This window comes from Neofelis nebulosa, chromosome 4 (genome assembly GCF_028018385.1).
Source record: "Neofelis nebulosa isolate mNeoNeb1 chromosome 4, mNeoNeb1.pri, whole genome shotgun sequence".
NCBI classification, from domain to species: domain Eukaryota; kingdom Metazoa; phylum Chordata; class Mammalia; order Carnivora; family Felidae; genus Neofelis; species Neofelis nebulosa.
In genome coordinates, this window is record NC_080785.1 from 166,725,050 (window position 1) to 166,744,652 (window position 19,603).

The 19,603-nt window shown below is 61.3% G+C and overlaps 1 protein-coding gene across 2 annotated transcripts; it reads left to right on the forward strand.

Annotated features, from left to right (window-relative positions):
* Positions 1-5,732: 5,732 nt before the first annotated feature.
* On the forward strand, positions 5,733-16,360 carry SEMA6B (semaphorin 6B). Of its 2 annotated transcripts, XM_058728955.1 has the most exons (16): positions 5,733-5,865; positions 6,011-6,134; positions 7,987-8,047; positions 8,186-8,248; positions 8,879-8,980; positions 9,387-9,477; positions 9,825-9,944; positions 10,430-10,518; positions 11,184-11,401; positions 12,006-12,137; positions 12,364-12,513; positions 12,693-12,875; positions 12,953-13,099; positions 13,727-13,804; positions 13,912-13,970; positions 14,366-16,360. In XM_058728955.1, the coding sequence occupies exons 1-16, from the start codon at positions 5,745-5,747 to the stop codon at positions 15,322-15,324; spliced, it is 2,697 nt and encodes an 898-aa protein (XP_058584938.1). In that variant the 5' UTR covers positions 5,733-5,744; the 3' UTR covers positions 15,325-16,360. The 2 variants fall into 2 exon arrangements, with proteins under 2 accessions (XP_058584938.1, XP_058584939.1); XM_058728956.1 differs by lacking the exons at positions 5,733-5,865; positions 6,011-6,134 and adding an exon at positions 7,640-7,757.
* Positions 16,361-19,603: the final 3,243 nt, after the last annotated feature.

The window sequence follows — 19,603 nt, forward strand, 5'->3', positions numbered from 1 at the left end:
GCCTGCCGTCACAGGGCTTGGCGTCCAGGGGGGGCGGATGGGTGGGCGACTAGGTATCGACGCATAAAGTTTGACGTGCGCCCCGATCCCTGCGAGATCTGACTACAAGCGGCCTCCGGTTGGGCAGGTCTGGGTGGGGCCCTGGGACTCTGCATTTCTAAAAAAAAAAAAAAAAAAAAGAATTTTTTTTTTTTAATTTATTTTTGAGAGCGAGAGAGAGACAGAGCGTGAGCGGGGGAGAGGCAGAGAGAGAGGGAGACACAGACTCGAAATCAGGCTGCTGGCTCACAGCTGTCAGCACAGAGCCCACCGTGGGGCTGGAACTCGGGAACCGCGAGATCATGACCTGAGCCCAAGTTGGGCGCTTGGCCCCCCCGAGCCCCCCCCCAGGCGCCCCCTCCCCCATTCTGTATTTCTAAGGGCTCCCAAGTGACGCTGATGCTACAGGTCTGAGGAGTGGCAAACGGGCTAAATCGGACCCTTTGGGAGTGTGACACCGGGTAGGGAGGGGAGCAGGGGTGCGGGGAAAGGGTAGGGGCTACTAAGGTGAAAGGAGGTGGGAGCCCTCGAGGGCTGTGGGCGGAGGCGGGGGGGGGGGGCGGGGGGGGGAGCGGGGCGGGACCTGACTCCGGTGCTCACGGGCGCCCTCCGGTGGCCGCTGCGGGGAGGACGGCTGGGGGCGAGGGCGGGAGCCTGAGAACCGGGGTTGCGGGGGGACCGCGCTGGTCCGCGCGGTAGATGAGGCGGGCGCCCCGGGAGCGGACTGGGAAGGGAAGGGGTGAGAATTCCGGATAACTGTGAAGGCAGGGCCCACGGGGCTTGCCGGCGTTGGGCGTGAGGGTGAGGGAATGAGGCTGGGGGCGGGGGGAAGATCCGCAGGCGGGGCCTGAGGCATCAGCGGAGGCAGGGATGACGGCGGAGGGGGGAGGGAGGAGCGGGGGGAGCACCGACTGGCAGTCAGCACATCCACCTGATCTGTATGATCGGCACCGTTCCGGGGAAAACCCCGCCAGGTTTTATGTTTTCTCTGTGGTTTGCAACTTACCAGCTGATCCTAAAATTTATACCGAAGTGCCGGTGGGGGTGGGGCGGGGAGCGTAGTCCCGAGGCCTGGGCCTGAAGGAGGGCCGGGTGGGAGTTTTCCGGAAAGAAACTGGACCGAGCCTCAGAGCGGTACGGTGCGGGGCAGACAGGAGGGCCTCCGGACCAGCGGAGGAGGTGGAGAAGGCTTGAGGGATGTCTCCGTCCGCCTCAGTCTTCCCGTCTGTACAATGGGAGGGTGCGCCAAGAGGTGGCCCGATGGTCGGGGTTCCAGGGGAGAGGCCCTGCCCCAGCGTGAGCCCTCCCGGATGGGGGCTGACGCTCTATTGCTCTATGACCGTCCCTTCTGCTCCCCAAGGGCACGAGTGTCTGTCCTCGGGGCTGCTGGCAGGGGCGCCTCGAGTTTCATGGAGAGGAGCAGATGGTCTGGGGGGGGACGGGGGGGGGGGACGTGCTGAGGCCTCCATAACCCCGGGTCAGGGGGTAAACTGAGGCCACGCGCAGCGGGTGGGCCCCCGAGGAGCCCGGGCTTCCCAGAAAGGGCATGTGGATTTCAGTTCTGCATTATAATCCAAATAACTAATGTGGGCCGAACAGGTTTCAGTCTCAGCTCCGTGCTTCCATTTGGGCCAACGCACCTCAGTCTCCCCATCTGCATAAGGGGCACGTTAACGGCACCCACCTCTTGGGTTGCGTTGTGCTTGGATTCAATGAGTCCGCTTCGGTTTTTGCAATGCCTGGCGAGGAGCAGGTGCTTGGCGTTTGCCACCTGTATTTTTTTCTTTTAATTAAAAAAAAATTTTTTTTATAACGTTTATGCATTTTTGAAAGAGAGAGGCAGAGCGGGGGCGGGGGAGGGGCAGAGAGAGAGGGAGACACAGAATCCGAAGCGGGCTCCAGGCTCCCAGCTGCCGGCACAGAGCCCGATGTGGGGCTCGAACTCATGAACCAGGAGATCATGACCTGAGCTGAAACCGAGAGCCAGACACTGAAACGACTGAGCCACCCAGGCACTCCTGCTGCCTTGATTATGTATTGAGCTCCCACTGTATGCCGGGCCCTGCCCTGGGTGGTGGGGACACATAACAGCCAAGACCCTGTCCTGCCCTCTCAGGAGGCTCACAGTCCAGTGAGGAAGACGGACAGCTGGTAGGCTGATCAGGGCACTGATGGGGGACACACAGGCCCCTAGGAACCTGGAGGAAGCCCATTTGGGGTGATCTGGGAAGGCTTCCTGGAAGAGGCGGCTGAGACCCGAAAAACAAGTTTACCAGGCTACTGGGAGCAGGAAGGTGAGCCAGGCAGACGGAACAGCGTGTGCAGATGTCCAGGGGTGGAGATGGAAAGGTGGGGAGAAGCTGGGATGTCATTTTGAGGATACTGGGGAGCCATAGAAGGGTCTAGCGCAGAAGCGTTCAGCTGGGGGTGATTTTGCCTCCCAGGGAACACTGGACAATGTCTGGGGACATCTGTGGTTGTCACACTGCAGGGGCACCCTGGCATCAAGTGGGTGGGAGCCAGCCTGCTGCTCGACACCCCACGGTGCCCAGGACAGCCCCCCCCCCCGCCCCGAGAGAACAGTGGCGCGTGAATGCCACGGGTGCCAAGGGGAAGAGACCCTGGTGAGATCTGCATTCTAGAAAGATTCCTTCGCTACCTCGAGGGGCATACTGAAGGGGCAGGAGGCGGGACTGGAGGCGGGAGCTGGGTTACAGAGCACTCAGGGCAGGGGAGGGGCGGGGAGGTCGAGACCCCACTCTTTGCCTAGGGGACCACCGGACTGTCCTTAAGTCTAGAAACTGGTAGGAGCAGCGGGTTCTGGCGAGAGAAGGCCAGTTTGGGACCCAGGGGTCCTTGGATGGATCCGTGGGGCAGGGGGCAGGTGGACAGGAGGAGGAAATGAACTTCCCAGCCTCGAGGTGCTGCATCACAAGGTTAAGAAAACCAGGAGAAGAAATTAGCCGTGGGGTCCCACACCAACCAGGGCCTCGGTCTGCCCATCCGTGCACTGGGTCTGAAGTTACTGCCAGCCCCTCTGGGTGGAGGGTCGAGGGAATGGCCTGGGTGATTATTAATCTTGCGACCGGTTGTATGCTCAACAGCTAGGAGCAGAATCCTGAAGCCAGAGAGCGCTGGGTTCGACCCAGCTGCCACATCCTCTCTCGTGGGGCCATAGCCCCCGAATTGGACCCTCAGCCTTCACATCTGCAGAATGGGCCGAATATTCCACCCCTCCTACTACAGCCACCGGGGGGCTCTGTGAAGTAATTCCTGGGAACCCCCCAGCCTCGCTTCTGATATTTACTATGCCAGCAGCAACAACAGGAATCGGAATAGTCAGCATTTATTGAGCACCTATGGTGTGCTAACACCCACCACAGGCCTATGAGATCAGTGCTGTCACTGTGCCCAGTTTACAGATGAGGAAACTGAGGTCCAGAGGCAGGGGGGTAACCTGGCCAGAGTCACGCAGCCTGGAAATGGCAAAGCTGGGATTTGGACCCTTGGAGCCTGGCTCCGGAGCCAGGCTCCAGAATGGAATGGAAGGTTTGTTTGACCCCACTCCTAGGCATGCACCCACAGGAGTTGAAAGGAGGGTCTCAAAGAGATGTTTGCCAACCCACCTGCACAGCAGCATCCCTCGCGATAGCCAAGAGGTGGAAACAACACACGTTTCCGTCGACAGGTAGATGGAGAAATAAAATGTGGTCCATCCACACGCTGGAATATGATCCAGCCTTAGGAAGGAAGGACGTCCTGCCGCCCGCCACCACGTGGATGGACCCGGAGGACACTGTGCGCGGTGACGGAAGCCGGACACAGAAGGACACGTCCCGCGTGACCCCACGCACAGGGGGTCCTAGAGGCGTCCCGTCCACAGAGACAGAGAGTAGATGGTGGGAGCCAGGGCTGGGGCAGGGGCGGGGAGTCCGTGCTTCATGGGGACACAGTCTCAGTCTGGGGAGATGGAAAGTTCTAGAGACGGAGGGTGGGGGTGGTTGCACGACAGCGTGAATGTGCTTAACTGACGTGTATACTTAAAAATGGTTAAGATGGTAAATTTAGGGGGCGCCTGGGGGGCTCCGTCGGTTAAGCGGCCGACTTCGGCTCAGGTCACGATCTCGCGGTCCGTGAGTTCGAGCCCCGCGTCCGGCTCTGTGCTGACAGCTCAGAGCCTGGAGCCTGCTTTGGATTCTTTGTCTCCCTCCCTCTCTGCCCCTCCCCTACTTGTGCTCTGTCTCTCTCTCTCTCTCTCTCTCTCTCTCTCAAAAATAAATGTAAAAATGTAAAAAAAGGTTTTTTAAGATGGTAAATTTATATTATATACATTTAATAAAAGGGCAAAAGAAAAATGTTTGAAAGACAAAAAAAAGGACAGAATCCCTGAGAGGCCAGGGTGACCCAGGCAGGTGTCGGGGAGGAGGTCAGGGGTCCAGCAGCAGGAGGGTTGTGGGACTTGACTGCTCTGCGGTGGCCGTGGCCCGGGGCCTAGATCGGGGTCACTGGGAGCCATGGGTGGCTCCGGAGCAGGGGAGGGGCCAGGGAAGGAAGCTCTTAAGGAAGCAGAACCATGTCCCACGAACATGTGGGATCCGGGCGTCTGCTGAGTCACAAATCCCGGAAGCCCAGGGTCATGGAGAGGAAGCCACGCTGGTCCACGCAAGGCCTTCCTGTTTTTTGGCCCCAAATCCTCAGAGGCAGGGACTCCAGGGCCAAAGTTCCCACGCCACCTTCACCTCCAGGGGTTCAGAAACCTGGAGCTCTGAGGCCAGGACACCGTGTGCCGATGTCCCTGCTGCTCAGACGGGGAAACTGAGGCACAGGGCTTGCCCGAGGCTTCCCGGAAGGACGAGGCTGCAGGTTTCTTACTCAGGACGTCCGGACTGCACCCCTGCGGGTAGGGGTGTGGCGGGCTGGGTTCCAGAGAGTGAGTTCTGCTCACTTCCATCACCCGATCATTACGTGAGGGGAAGTCTCCACGCTACACACCGGGAAGGTGCTTCAAATTATCTTCAACGGGAGGGTGACGCCAGCTCCCTTAAGAGGTAGTGAGGCGCCTGTCACAGAGGTATTCCAGCAGAGGCCAGAAAGGCCGGACTTGGGAAGGAAGTCAGACCAACGGGGGGCCTCTGAGGTCCCAGGCCAGCTGGCATATTCTGGGATTCTAGTGTGGCAATTCCCAGATGGCGGTTTATAAAATTCCAAGAGACTTTGAGGGTTGTTGTTGTTGTTGGTGGTGGTGGTGGTTTGAGCCTTTCGTTTTACGAATGTTGTGTTTTAATTCGAAGGATTCTTGAATACATGTTTTGAGGCTGAATTATTTAAATACGCGTCTTGAAGTGTTGTTGTCTATCGTGACCCTTCAGCGTTTTACAATGATTGAAAACCCCCTTTGTTTAAAAGTTATTTAAACATTGTCACTATGAAGTTGTTGGAAACCGTTTCCTGAGCTTTCACTGCGCTGTGGCCGGAAAGTTTTTCGGATAATTAGACTGAAGTGCGGGCATTACCGTTATTGCCGTGGTTGGGGGTGTTTTTTTGCCATCGTCCCCCATTGATGGGGAATTTTTTGGCTGCTTGAAGGGCCAGGCCGCTGCGGCTCGTGTGCGCCATCTCTCGGCGGTGGGCGGGACTGCAGGTCGCGCCGCTCACCGCCAGGCCCTTCGCTCTCAGGTGTCACTTCTCGTCACCCCGACCTCGCCATGCGGACCCCGCGAGCGCCCCCTCCTCGCCCGGCCCCACTGCTCCTACTGCTGCTACTGGGGGAAGCTAATGGCCTCTTCCCCGAGGAGCCGCCGCCGCTCAGCGTGGCCCCCAGGGACTGTGAGTGGGGGGGTCCCAGGGGAGGGGGAGTCGCGAGGGAGGGTCTTGCTTCCCAGCTGGGTCTGCGGCCCACTTTCCTCAGGGGCTCACCAGGCCTGGCTCATCCCGGCCCCGGGATCACACCCCTCCCCAACCCCTCCCCCAGACCTGAACCACTACCCCGTGTTCGTGGGCAGCGGGCCAGGACGCCTGACCCCAGCAGAGGGTACTGACGACCTCAACATCCAGCGGGTCCTGCGGGTCAACAGGACGCTGTTCATCGGGGACAGGTATGAGGGATTGTCGGGCAGAGTGTGCAGGGTGAGGCGTGGAGAGCAGGTGATAGCATTTGGGGGAGGTTTGCATGATGGGGCAGGTCGTTGGCTGGAGTACAGATTTGTGCCCTTGGGGTGTGATTTAAAAAATTTTTTTTTCAACATTTTTTATTTATTTATTTATTTATTTATTTATTTTTTATTTATTTTTTTTTTTAATTTATTTTTGGGACAGAGAGAGACAGAGCATGAACGGGGGAGGGGCAGAGAGAGAGGGAGACACAGAATCGGAAACAGGCTCCAGGCTCCGAGCCATCAGCCCAGAGCCTGACGCGGGGCTCGAACTCACGGACCGCGAGATCGTGACCTGGCTGAAGTCGGACGCTTAACCGACTGCACCACCCAGGCGCCCCGGGGTGTGATTTTATAAAGGGTGCTGACTGAACCCTCTTGTGGGTACAGCCCGGTTTGCCCCCGGTGGGGACAGCTCTTTGGTCAAAATTCACTGGGTTTCTACAGAGGGTGCCGATGTGGGGCACGAGGGCTTCTCTGGGAGGGTGACATTTGAGTTGAGACCTGAGTGGGGTCCCCAGGCTTGGGGACATCTCAAGGGGGAGGGAGGAGAAATCTGCGTAGAGAGCATAGTCTGTGCAAAGGCCCTGGGGCAGGATCCGGCCCGGTGTGTTGGAGGAACATTGAGGAGGCCCAACTGACTGGAGCAGAGTGAGCAAACTGGGAGAGGGTGAGGAGGGAAGGGCAGGGAGGGGACAGAGTGAGAAGGGAGCCCTGGAGGGCTGTGGGCAGAGGAAGGCAGGACCTGACCCAGGTACCCACAGGCACCTTCTGGTGATGGCTGAGGGGAGGACGGACGGAGGGCAGGAGCAGGGGCACCAAGGCAAGGCTACCGCCCTGGTTCAGGGTAAACTAGGGTGGTGGCCGCGGAGGGCATGAGAAGTGGGTAAATTCTTGATAGACATTAAAGGCAGTGCGCATAGTATCGGCTGATGGGTGTTGAGGGTGACTCCTAAGTTGTGGCCTTCGTCCCTGGAAGCAATGAGCAGCCTCGGCCAAGATGAGGGACAAGGCAGGAGCAGGTGTGGGGGACAGTCGGGTGCAGCGTGGCCAAGCTGAGTGTGAGACGCCCGGGAGCCCCCCACGCGGAGACTCCAGGATCAGCCGGACCCCGAGTCTGGAGCTCGAGGGGAGGCCCGAGCTGGAGACAGGGCTGTGGGCATGGTGGGGCTGAGACGCGGTTCCAGTGCTGAGAGTGGACGAGGCTGCCCTGGAGAAGAGGCCCGAGGGCCCAGCCTGCGCACCAGGGAAGGGGTGGGAGACGGAGGGGACTGGAGAGATGGGAGGAAAGCCAGGTCCCTGAGGCGCTCCCAGCCGGAGGGGGGACGGGCCAGACACTGCGGGCTAGGGGGAGGAATAGAGACCATGTGACTGCTGGACTTCGCACGAGGTCGCCAGTGACCTTGACCAGGGCAGTTTCTGCGGCATGGGGGGGAGGGGAAGAGCCTGGGGGAGACTGAGAGGTGCTGAGAGGGCACCCGATGAAAGGGCTTTGGACAGTTCATCACGTTGGGTGTAGCCCCCTACGGCAGAGGGGCGTGTGAACGTGAGGTGGCCTATGTCAAGGTATGTGGGGCGTGCTGGAACCTGTGGGTCACTTTAGGGGACGAGGAGGCATGTGGTGCCGGCGCAAGCACACGAAGGCTCGTTCGGTGTTGCAGTTGCTTGGGGCTGAGGCTCTGGCACAGCCCTGCGTGTTGGGTGTTGGATACGACTTCTGCCCCAGGGAGAACAGACAGTGGGGGCAGGAGGCTCCCTTGCTCACAAACTATGCCTTCTCCGCCCCCCCCCCCAGGGACAACCTGTACCGGGTGGAGCTGGAGCCCCCCACGACCACGGAGCTGCGGTATCAGCGGGTGAGGAGGGGACACAGGTGGGAGAGGTGGGGGCGCACTTGAGGCTTCTGCCTGGGGTGCTGGGGAGCAAGAATTGGGCGCGGCCCCGCGGGGGTTCCTAGGGCTGCGGGGATCCCTCACCACTCCCTGTGCCCTCAGAAACTGACCTGGCGCTCCAACCCCAGTGACATCAACGTGTGTCGGATGAAGGGCAAGCAGGAGGTGAGTGGACCCTGGCCACGCCCCCAGCCGCTCCCCGATCCCGCCCAGCCCGGGGCAAGTCTTCCTCTGCCTTCATCCCAGGCCAGCACCCTCGCGTGGCCACGGCTCCGCCCAGAGCCTGGCCACGCCCCCATAATGTCCTCAGCCCTGGTCACGCCCACATCCCCGCCCCGCCCTCCACGGTCTTAGATCTGCTCTGCCCTGCCCCCGCCCCCTGCACTGGGCACGCCCACATCCCGGCCCCGCCCCGTCCCAGATCTGCTTTGCCCTGCTCCCGCCCCCTGCACTGGGCACGCCCACATCCCGGCCTCGCCCCGCCCCCTCCCAGATATGCTCTGCCCTGCCCCCGCCCCCTGCACTAGACACGCCCACATCCCGGCCCCGCCCCTCACGCTCCCAGATCTGCTCTGCCCTGCCCCCGCCCCCTGCACTGGGCACGCCCACATCCCGGCCTCGCCCCGCCCCCTCCCAGATCGGCTCTGCCCTGCCCCCGCCCCCTGCACTAGGCACGCCCACATCCCGGCCCCGCCCCTCACGCTCCCAGATCTGCTCTGCCCCCGCCCCCGCACTGGACACGCCCACACCCGTGACCACGCCCACCATGGCTTCTCTCTTCCCGCCCCATCCCAGGGCGAGTGTCGGAATTTTGTAAAGGTGCTGCTACTTCGCGACGAATCCACGCTCTTCGTGTGCGGTTCCAATGCCTTCAACCCCGTGTGTGCCAACTACAGCGTGAGTCTCCGCCCTTCGAAGCCCTGCCTGCCCCAGGCCCCAACCTCCTGGTCTTTGCTCACCTGCCCTCTACCGGCCCTACTCTTGCCTCAGGCCACATCACCTCCTTCGGGAAGTCTTGCTGGATAAGCCCTCCTCGGCCCCTCAACGGGAGCTTCCAGAGGAGGCTTCCAAAGGAGATCAGGGAAGCCATAGCTACTTAAGCTACAAGCCAGTTATGGGATTAACTAGGATCGACTCTTAGACCCGTTCACAGATCAGTAAACTAAGCCCTAGAGGGGCTAAGTGAGCAAATCACACAGCATCCAGGGTAGAGCCACGATTCCCTGGGGGGGGTGGGGGGGGGGACGGGGCTGCCAGGTGTGGCCAGGAGCTCTGTTACTCAGGCCCTGTCCCCCCCCTGCAGATGGACACACTGCAGCCCCTGGGGGACAATATCAGCGGCATGGCCCGTTGCCCATACGATCCCAAACATGCCAACGTTGCCCTCTTCTCTGGTGAGTGTCCCCCAACTCTGACCGTCTGATGGGACCCCAGCCCTGAGCACCGTGTGGCCTTTTCCACTCTTGGAGTTGGGTTATTATGAAGGCGGCTGGGAGACCATCTGTCCAGCTGGGAAGCGGGTAGAATCTCAGCCACAGTCAGGACTCAGCCAAGGTCAGGGCTCAGCCGGGGGGTTGGAGATCAGCCTGGGTTCGGGCTTCGATGGGGTCAGGGCTCAGCCTAGGGACAGAGCTCCCCTGGGCTCTGGGCTCAGCCTTGGAAGATCAAGTACTGACCCACCCCACCCCTGGCCTCTATGATCTAATTTCTCACCTGCTTCCCCCAACTCACACCCATCCAGAAGGGATGCTCTTCACGGCCACCGTTACTGACTTCCTAGCCATCGATGCCGTCATCTACCGCAGCCTGGGGGACCGGCCCACTCTGCGTACCGTGAAACACGACTCCAAGTGGTTCAAAGGTGGGGTAGGCATTCATCAAATCCCCCCACCAGAATAAGAGTCCCAGCAGAGACGGAGGCGGGGGGTGGGGGTGGGGGGCTCCTATCTCATCTTTGCAACTCACTGGCCTCTTTGAGGATGAAGCCAGAGGAAAGATTTGCGTTGGAGCTAAAGTAGAACTTGCTGGAAGCGGGTAGCTTAGAAGCCTGAAGTAGGAATCACAAGAGGGGGATGGCAGGAGCTTCGCTCTTCAACACATTAGGGAGGAAGGTGACCAAAATAGTAGACATTGCTGTTTGGGGAGGGCAGACACAGTGATTTTAGGATTCTGACACCCCACACCGCCCCCCCCCCAAAATTCTTTGAGTCTATTTTATTTTGCCTGGGTAATCAGCGAATGTCCCCCCTTCACTATAAAAGCAGTCACCCCAGCCGATGTGTTCACAGCCCCAGAAACACCATTTCTCGTATCGGGGGCTGGCTTCTGACCCCTCCTCTCCTACAGAGCCCTACTTTGTCCATGCGGTGGAGTGGGGCAGCCACATCTATTTTTTCTTCCGGGAGATCGCGATGGAGTTTAACTATCTGGAGAAGGTAAGGTCCGATATTCACCCCTACCCTCCCACCGAGAGGCCCTTGCAGTGGGGCCTGGAGCTGAGAGGCTCTGGTCAGGGGCAGTGGGGAGCAGAGGGGGATCCACGAATCTCCACCTGGGGCGAGAGGGTCCGCCCTCTACCTCCAGTCCTCAAGACCCTCCACTCCAGCCAGGACCCGGCCTCTGAGGCCGGAAGACATTCACGGGTGCGGTTCATGGGTTTGAGGGCAGGGGACACTTCTGGCTCCCAGTCCTAGTGCTGTCGCTGTTGGCCTGTCCCCCCGCCCTGTCCCCCAACCCTCTGTCCATCCTCTACCCGCTGCCCACTCCTCTGCCCACCCACCAACTCAACATCATCCAACCACGCATCTGTCCATCCCCCCCACCCACCAATGCACCCTCCCGCCCATTCGTCTCTACCCATCTGTCCATCCATCCACACACGGATAAAGTCCCTGGTCCATAGTGGGCGATCCGTAAACAGACGAGGTTCAGGGCCGCGACGATCATCGCTGACGTCCCCCCGTTTCCGCTGGGGAACGCGTTGCTCAGAGGGGTGTGGCGACTGGGGTCCCTCAGGGCCACACTCCTCCGTCGTGGCCTGGCTGGCGGACACAGGGCTCAGACCACCCCCCCCCCCCCCGTCTGTCTGCTGTTGCACCAGGTGGTGGTGTCCCGAGTGGCCCGGGTGTGCAAGAATGACGTGGGGGGCTCCCCCCGGGTGCTGGAGAAGCAGTGGACGTCCTTCCTGAAGGCGCGGCTCAACTGCTCCGTGCCTGGCGACTCCCATTTCTACTTCAACGTGCTGCAGGCTGTCACGGGCGTGGTCAGCCTGGGGGGCCGGCCGGTGGTCCTTGCTGTCTTCTCCACCCCCAGCAACAGGTCAGAGGACCCCGATGGGAGCAAACTGGGGCACTGGGTGGACGTGAGCGGAGGGGTCCCACATTCGTCATGTAGTTCCCGGGTCCGTTCCAAGTTGGAGGAATAACATGTGCAAAGGCCCCGAGGCAGCCGTGAGTTTGGTAGGTTTCACCAATAGAAAGGAAGCCCCTGTGGCTGGAGAGGAGCAAGCTAGGGCGACGCTAGAGGATATGAGGGCAGAGAGGTGACGAGCCACTGGGAGAAGAGTGGACTATATCCTGAGAGCTCTAGGGAGCCATGGGAGAGTGAGGAGCAAAAGAGAGACAAGGTCAGATTTTGTGTTTGGAAAGCCCCCTGGGGAATGGTCTGGAAGGAGCCACGAGTGGCATCTGGGAGACTGGACGTCAAGCAAGTCATGGGGCGGGGCGGGGGGGGGGGTGCCTGGACCCCGGTGGCCACAGAGGAGCCCTGTTCAGGAAGCAGAGCGACCGGGTTGGGTGGGGGCATCTCCGGCCCAGGGGGCTGGACATCCGACAGCCTCACAGGGACGAAGACTCTCTCCCACACGCGTCCAAGGCACTGCCCTCCGTCGGGCTCACCGCTCCCTCTCACCTAACTCCCCCAGCATCCCCGGCTCGGCTGTCTGCGCCTTCGACATGACGCAGGTGGCCGCCGTGTTTGAAGGCCGCTTCCGTGAGCAGAAGTCCCCCGAGTCCATCTGGACCCCCGTGCCGGAGGACCAGGTGCCACGGCCCCGGTAAGAGGCCCCCCCCCCCCGGATCCCGAAACGGGTGCCCGGGTGGGGGTCCTGACCCCGCGGACCGAGGGCTGGGACTTCCAGGTAGTCATCTGTGGCTGAGTTCAGCTGTACCCATTATACAGATGCAGAAAGCTGAGGCCGTTTGGGCAGGGCGGCAGGTCCCCCTGGCAAATCAGAGCCCCTGGGTGGGGATGTTCAAGTCCACCGCTTCCTCCCCACCTAGACCTGGGTGCTGCGCGGCTCCCGGCATGCAGTACAATGCCTCTAGCGCCTTCCCCGATGAGATCCTCAACTTTGTCAAGACCCACCCCCTGATGGACGAAGCGGTGCCCTCTCTGGGCCACGCGCCCTGGATCGTGCGGACTCTAATGCGGTCAGTCCCCATGCGTGGCGGGGGCAGCGTGGCGGGGGGGGCGCGGGCAGGCCCAGACCGGAGCCCGGCCTGGTGGTCTGTCTGTCCCGGATACACACCCACGTCACCGCCCCCGTGTCTGCCTTGCCTGGCCCGGGTGCGGTCTCGTCACGCCTGACCCCTGCCCGCCCTGGCCCCAGGCACCAGCTGACACGAGTAGCTGTGGACGTGGGCGCCGGCCCCTGGGGCAACCACACCGTCGTCTTCCTGGGTTCCGAGGTGGGCACTGTCCTCAAGTTCCTCATCTGGCCCAACGCCAGCGCCTCAGGCACCGCTGGGCCCAGTGTCTTCCTAGAGGAGTTCGAGACCTACCGGCCGGACAGGTGGAGTGCACAGAGGCGGCCCGGCGGGCGGGGCGGCAGGGCGCGCCCTTGACTCTTACCAATCCGCTCACCCCTAGGTGTGGACGGTTCAGCAGCGGTGAGGCGGGGCGGCGGCTGTTGAGTCTGGAGCTGGACACGGCCTCGGGTGGCCTGCTGGCAGCCTTCCCCCGCTGCGTGGTCCGCGTGCCCGTGGCCCGCTGCCAGCAGTACTCAGGGTGCATGAAGTGAGTGCCCCTTGGGGCGGGCTGCGGAGGTGACCGGGGGCGGAAATAAGGGGCAATGAGCACGGGAAGTGGGGAAAGTCCAATTCAAGTCCGGGGCCCGGCAGCCTCCTGGCTTATTGAAGAATGAGCCAGGCAGGGGACACCGCCCGTGCAAAGGCCCTGGGGCAGGATCGGGCCTGGTACGTTGGAAGAACAGCAAAGAGGCCAGATGGACTGGAGCAAGAGTGAGCGAGGGGAAGAGAGGGAAGCAGGGAGGGCAGTGAAGACCTGGGCTTTACCGAGGTGGGAGCCCTGGAGGGTTGCGGGCAGAGGAAGGCGTGAGACCTGGCTGACATCTTTAAGAGCATCAGGTGCGGAAGAAGCTGGGGACCGGGGAGGCAGCTGTCTCCCCGCCTTTAAAGTGGGTGGCAGGAGCAGGTGTGCAGGCTGAGACCCCCCCTAGTCTCAGTGTGAGCCCCTCAACGCGGCGAAACCCTTTCCTGAGCCCGCTGCCCCGAGCCTCATCTCTAAGGGGGGGCGGGGGGGGGATAGGAGCCTCTAGTGCTGATTTGTCACAAGCACCCCTGGAATTGACACTGAAAGGTGCCTCGTAAGGGACTGTGGTTGATGGGTCACCGTCTGCTCTAGGAACTGTATTGGCAGTCAGGACCCCTACTGTGGGTGGGCCCCTGATGGTTCCTGCGTCTTCCTCAGCCCCGGCACCAGGTACTGGGGGACAGGGGGTGGGGTAGGGGGGTCTGCCCCCCCCCGACCATCAGGCTCTGAGAGAGGTTTCTGCTGACTGCCCCTCTCGCCCCCCACCTCCCCGTCAGAGGCACCTTTGAGCAGGACGTGTCTGGGGCCAGCACCTCAGGCTTAGGGGACTGTACAGGTAAGTGGAGTGCGCGCGCGCGCGCGTGTGCGTGTGTGCGCGCGTGTGTGTGCGCGTATGTGTGTTGGGGGCGGGTGCTGGCCTCCGTCAGGGCATGGGAGGGGCGGGGGGCCTCACTTCCAGCAGGGGTGGCGGGGGAGGGACACAGAGAGAGAGAGAGGCCAAGAGACAGACACAGACTCGGAGAGGACACACGGACCCCAGCGGACTGAGGGACACAGAGATGCCACCCAGCGGCCGCACGGACTCACTGGCGGAGGGCGGACGGCCGGCGGGGCCGGCGGGGCCGGCGGGGCGCGGCGGCGGGGGTGGGGGGTGGGGGGGGCGGGCGGTGCGGGGACCCCAGCGTCCCCGCCGCCCCGGCTCACGCGGCCCCGCCCGCCCTCCCCGGCCAGGACTCCTGCGGGCCAGCCTGGCGGAGGAGCGCGCCGGGCTGGTGTCGGTGAACCTGCTGGTGACGTCGTCCGTGGCAGCCTTCGTGGTGGGCGCCGTCGTGTCCGGCTTCAGCGTGGGCTGGTACGTGGGCCTCCGCGAGCGGCGCGAGCTGGCGCGCCGCAAGGACAAGGAGGCCATCCTGGCGCACGGCGGCGGCGAGGCGGTGCTGAGCGTGAGCCGGCTGGGCGAGCGCAGGGCGGCCGGGGGCCGGGGCGGCGGCGGGGGCGGCGGCGGCGGCGGGGGCGGCGGCGCCGGGGGGCCCCCCGAGGCCCTGCTGGCGCCCCTGATGCAGAACGGCTGGGCCAAGGCCACGCTGCTGCAGGGCGGCCCCCACGACCTGGACTCGGGGCTGCTGCCCACGCCCGAGCAGACGCCGCTGCCGCAGAAGCGCCTGCCCGCCCCGCACCCGCACGCCCTGGGCGCGCGCGCCTGGGAGCACGGCCACCCGCTGCTCTCGGCGTCCGCGTCCTCCTCCCTGCTGCTGCTGGCGCCGGCCCGCGCCCCCGAGCCGCCGCCCGCGCCCCCCGCGCCCCCCGTGCCCGGAGAGCCGGGCCCCGACGCGCGCCTCTACGCCCGGCCCGGCCGCGCGGCGCACGGCGACTTCCCGCTGACCCCGCACGCCAGCCCGGACCGCCGGCGCGTCGTGTCGGCGCCCACCGGGCCCTCGGACCCGGCCTCCGCCGCCGCCGCCTCCGCCGACGGCCTCCCGCGGCCCTGGAGCCCGCCGCCCACGGGCAGCCTGCGGAGGCCCGGCCCCCACGGCCCGCCGGCCGCCGCCCTGCGCCGCACGCACACGTTCAACAGCGGCGAGGGCCGGCCGGGCGACCGCCACCGCGGCCGCCACGCGCGGCCCGGCACGGACTTGGCCCACCTCCTCTCGTACGGGGGCACGGACAGGACTGCGCCCCCCGTGCCCTAGGCCGGGGCCCCGACGCCTCGGCGGTGCCAGCCACGGGAACCAGGAGCGAGAGGGCCGGCCCAAGCTCTCCAGTGGGTGCTCACGACCCCCGCCCCGCCCCGCCCCGCGTGGGGGGCCCCCTCGGCCGCACGGAAGCACAACGAGCTCGGCGCCCCCGCCCGGGGCCGCGGGACACTGAGGCGGCGGTGGGGGCGGGGGTGGGGGCGGGAGGAATGTGCTACGGATTTGAGGTTGACCTTCTGCGCGTGGATTTGGGTTTGTTTTCCAGTTGGCGTTTCTTTTGCAGATTTCTATCCAATTGCACAACTCCGTTCTTGGGGTGTCAGCCGGGGGAGGGCGGGGAGGGGGACGCGGGGCGGGAACGCTTGGAGGCGGTGGGATGGGGAGGGGCCGCGTCTGCGACCCGAGCTCCCCACCCCCAGCCCCACCCCCCACGCCCCTCCTCAACCCAGGTTCCTGGCGTGTGTGGGTGTGCGTGCGCGTGTGCATGCCGTGTTCGTGTGCAAGGGGCCAGGAAGGGGAGGGACGTGTGTGTGTGCGCGTGCGTGCGCCCACGAGGGCTGCTGCCGGCGTGTGTGTGTGTGTGTGTGTGTGTGTGTGTGTGTCGGGGCGGGCCGCGCGTGCCGTGTACGTGTCCGTGTGCGAGGCGGTGGCCCCAGCGGCCTGGGCGTTGGCTGAGCCGGCGCCGGGGCTTCCAGAAGGCCGGGGGGCCTCCAAGGTGCCGGTTAGGACTTTGAGGGGAGACAAGCAGGGGTTTCGGGCAGGGGGGCCGGGAGGGCCTGCCCGGAAGTCACATTGGCAGCAGCTGTCCAAAGGGCTTGGTGGTCCGGGGGCGGGGAAGGCGGGCGGGCCCCACTGTAAATACGGCCCCAGGGTGGTCAGAGGGTCCCATGCCACCCGTCCCCTCGTGACCTCCCCCTCGACCTCCAGCTGACCATGCATGCCAGCTGAGTGGCCAGCTGAGTCCTGGACCCTCTCTGGACTTTGCCTCCCCCAACCCCCTCCCCATCAATAAAACTGTTTACAACCACCGGCACCCCAAGGCTTTGGCTCTGCTCTGTCTCCTGGGGGGCGGGACCTGGACCGCGGTGTTGCCCCGGGGGCAGCTGGGAGCCCCTGTGTCACTCGCGGTGGCAAGCAGAATTCTGGGGAGCTGGGTGTGGAAATGGGGGGACGTCTTCCTCTGGATGGGGCCGGTTCCCGATTCGTTCTTGAGCAGATATTTACTGTGCACCTGCTATATGCCAGGCACCGTCGGGGACAAAGATCCCTGTCCTCATGGAGTTTGTAGCCTAGTTGGGGAGACCCGTCCTGTACTTGCAAATTAGGACTGGATTTGAAGGAGTGATGTGTGCAGTGGGGAAAAGGCCAGGTAATGTGCTAGGTAGAGGGTGAGGGTGTGGGGGTGGCCAAGGAGGGCCTGTCGAGGTGACCCAGCAGCTGTGGGGAGGCGTGCGGGCAGAGGGAACAGTGTGGGGGACGTGGGAACATGCTTGGAGGAGGGGGCGAGGTGGCCACAGCGGCCCCGGGAGGGGAGGCGGCAGGAGCAGGTGCAGATCAGGAGGGAGAGGAGGGCCAGGGCTCGGGGCAGGCAGGGCCCCACAGATCAGGAGCGTAAAAAAATGTTTTTGTTGTGGCAAAATCCACATAAATCCACATAAATTCAAATGCACCATGGGAAGTGTTTTAACGTGCACAGTTCGGGGGCGACCAGGTGGCTCAGTTGGTTAAGCATCTGACTTGGCCTCCGGTCATGATCTCAAGGTCCGTGGGTTCGAGCCCCGTGCCGGGCTCCATGCTGGCAGCTCAGAGCCTGGAGCCTGCTCGGGATTCTGTCTCCCTCTCTCTCTGCCCCTCCCCTGCTTATGCTCTGTCTCTCTCTCTCTCTCTCAAAAGTAAACATTAAAAAAATTTTTTTTAAGTGCACAGGTCAGTGGCATGAGGTCCGTTCACACTGTTGGGCACCCATCCCCACCATCCATCTCCAGAACTTTCTCATCTTTTCCAAACTAAAACCCTGCCTCCATTACACATTAACTCCCCATCCTCCTCCCCCCAGCCTGATGGAGTTTAAGTGGGACAGGGAACCACCCGAGGCTTTGAAGCAGGGGCGGGCTCTGCACGTTCTGAGATCTCTGTAGCATTTTGCCTTTAGGGTTCACACCCCTTCCTTCCCGCCCACTTCCGATGAAGCACCTACTGTGTGCTGGGCTCTGGGGGTGGAGCAGTGGACGAGACAGATCTGGCTCCCCCTGTCCCAGAGGAGACTGTTAGCCTAGTAAACAAATGCAAAACACCAGGAGGACATCGCCTAGCTTCTCCTGGACGCGTGAGAGGTTTGACCTACAACATTGTGTAAGTTTCAGATGTTTGATACATGCCAATATCGCACCATGAAAGGTTAACACATCCATTACTTCAGGTACTTCTGTGTGTGTGTGTGTGTGTGTGTGTGTGTCTGATGGGACCATTTAAGATCTACTCACCCACCGGGCGCCTGGGTGGCTCAGTCTGTTAAGCGTCCAACTCTTGACTTCAGCTCAGGTCATGATCTCAAGGTCCATGGAATCCAGCCCTGAGTTGGGCTCTTCGCTGCCAGCGCAGAGCCTGCTTGGGATTCTCTCTCTCTCTCTCTCTCTCTCTCTGCCCCACCCCCGCTCTCTCAAAATAAATAAAATTAAAAAAAAAGCAAAAGATCTACTCTCTTAGCAATTTTCAAGTATGTAATACAGTAACGTTAATGATAGTCACCGGGCTGTACGTTACAACTCCTGGATGTATTCGTCTTGTAACCATGCATTTGTACCCTTAGACTCACATCTCCCCATTTCCTGCACCCCCAGCTCCAGGCAGCCACCATTCTACTCTCTTTCTAGTTTTTTTTATTTTAAAGAAGTTTTTTAATGTTTATTTTTGAGAGAGAGAGAGAGAGAGAGAGAGAGAGACAGACAGAGTGCAAGCCGGGGAGGAACAGAGAGAGAGGGAGACACGGAATCCGAGGCAGGCTCCAGGCTCCGAGCAGTGAGCATAGAGCCCAATGCGGGGCTCGAACCCACAGATCATGACCTGAGCCAAAATCGGATGCTTAATCGAATGAGCCACACAGGCGCCCCTTCTGTCTTTTTGATAATAGCCATTCTGACAGGTGTGAGGTGGTATCTCATTGTGGCTTTGATTTACATTTCCCTGCGGATGAGTGAGGCTGAGAACCTTTCATGTACCTGTTGACCATCTGCATGTCCTCCTCGGGAAACTATTATTCGGGTCCTTTGTCTATTTTGTGCATATCTGTTTTTGTGTGTCCATCTCAGTGAGTCTGTTATTCTGTCCTGCTTTGTCTGTGTCTCTGTGTTGTATCTGTACCTGTGTATTCATGAGGGTATTCGCCCGTCTTTCTTTACGCCTGCCACGGTCAGCTTGCACGTATGTCTCTGAATCTGTATGCCCACAAGACAGAACTCACATTCATTCTCACCGCTCGAGACAAAACTCTTCAGAGATTGGGCTGTGGAGAGACTGGGCCATGGCCAGGCGTGACCAAAGTCCAGGTGCATGTAAAGTTAACACATCACCCCTGAATGTTTAGAACCCAACAAGAATGAAAGCGCTGAGTAACCAAACCCGTGAGATGCAGCCAAAGCAGTTCTCAAAGGCACATTTGTAGCTTCCGGATGCATTTCTTAGGGAATGAGGGAGACCCCAAACAAATAGCTCATTAGCCTTCAGATGAAGAAAGAAAGAGCAGAAGGGGCCCTTGGAGACTTGAGTTCCACTTCACGGATGTGGAAGCCGAGGCCAAGAAAAGTTAAGCTGCTCGCCTAAGATCACAAAACAGAGCGGTTTCTATAGATCTGGGAGCCGGAGCATGATTTAGTCCCTCCCAGGCCATTGTTTGAAGACTGTGGAGACTTTAGGCATCACTCCCTTTTGAATTCTATTTTTTAGAAATTATTTCACTTGGGGGCACCTGGGTGGCTCAGTCAGTTGAACGTCCGACTCTTGACTTCGACTCAGGTCATGCTCTCACGGTTGTGGGATTGAGCCCCCCGTCAGGCTCTGTGATGAGTGTGGAGCCTGCTTGGAGTTCTCTCTCTCTCTCTCTCTCTCTCTCTCTCTCTGTCCCCCTCCCTCTGCTCCTTACTCCTGCTTGCACGCTCTCTCTTATTATTAACAAAACAAAACACCCAGAAATTATTTCATTTAGAAAAAAGGTCAACAACAATATGTCATGAATTCAAGACAAGTCCTCTTTGTTCCTTCCATTGAACTTCCTGGTTGC

Coding starts and splice junctions, on each gene's coding strand:
- SEMA6B (XM_058728955.1), top strand. CDS start 5,745: ATGCGGACCCCGCGAGCGCCCCCTCCTCGCCCGGCCCCACTGCTCCTA. Junction 9,945..10,429: donor CGACTCCAAGTGGTTCAAAG/GTGGGGTAGGCA, acceptor CCTCTCCTACAG/AGCCCTACTTTGTCCATGCG. Junction 13,971..14,365: donor AGGCTTAGGGGACTGTACAG/GTAAGTGGAGTG, acceptor CTCCCCGGCCAG/GACTCCTGCGGGCCAGCCTG.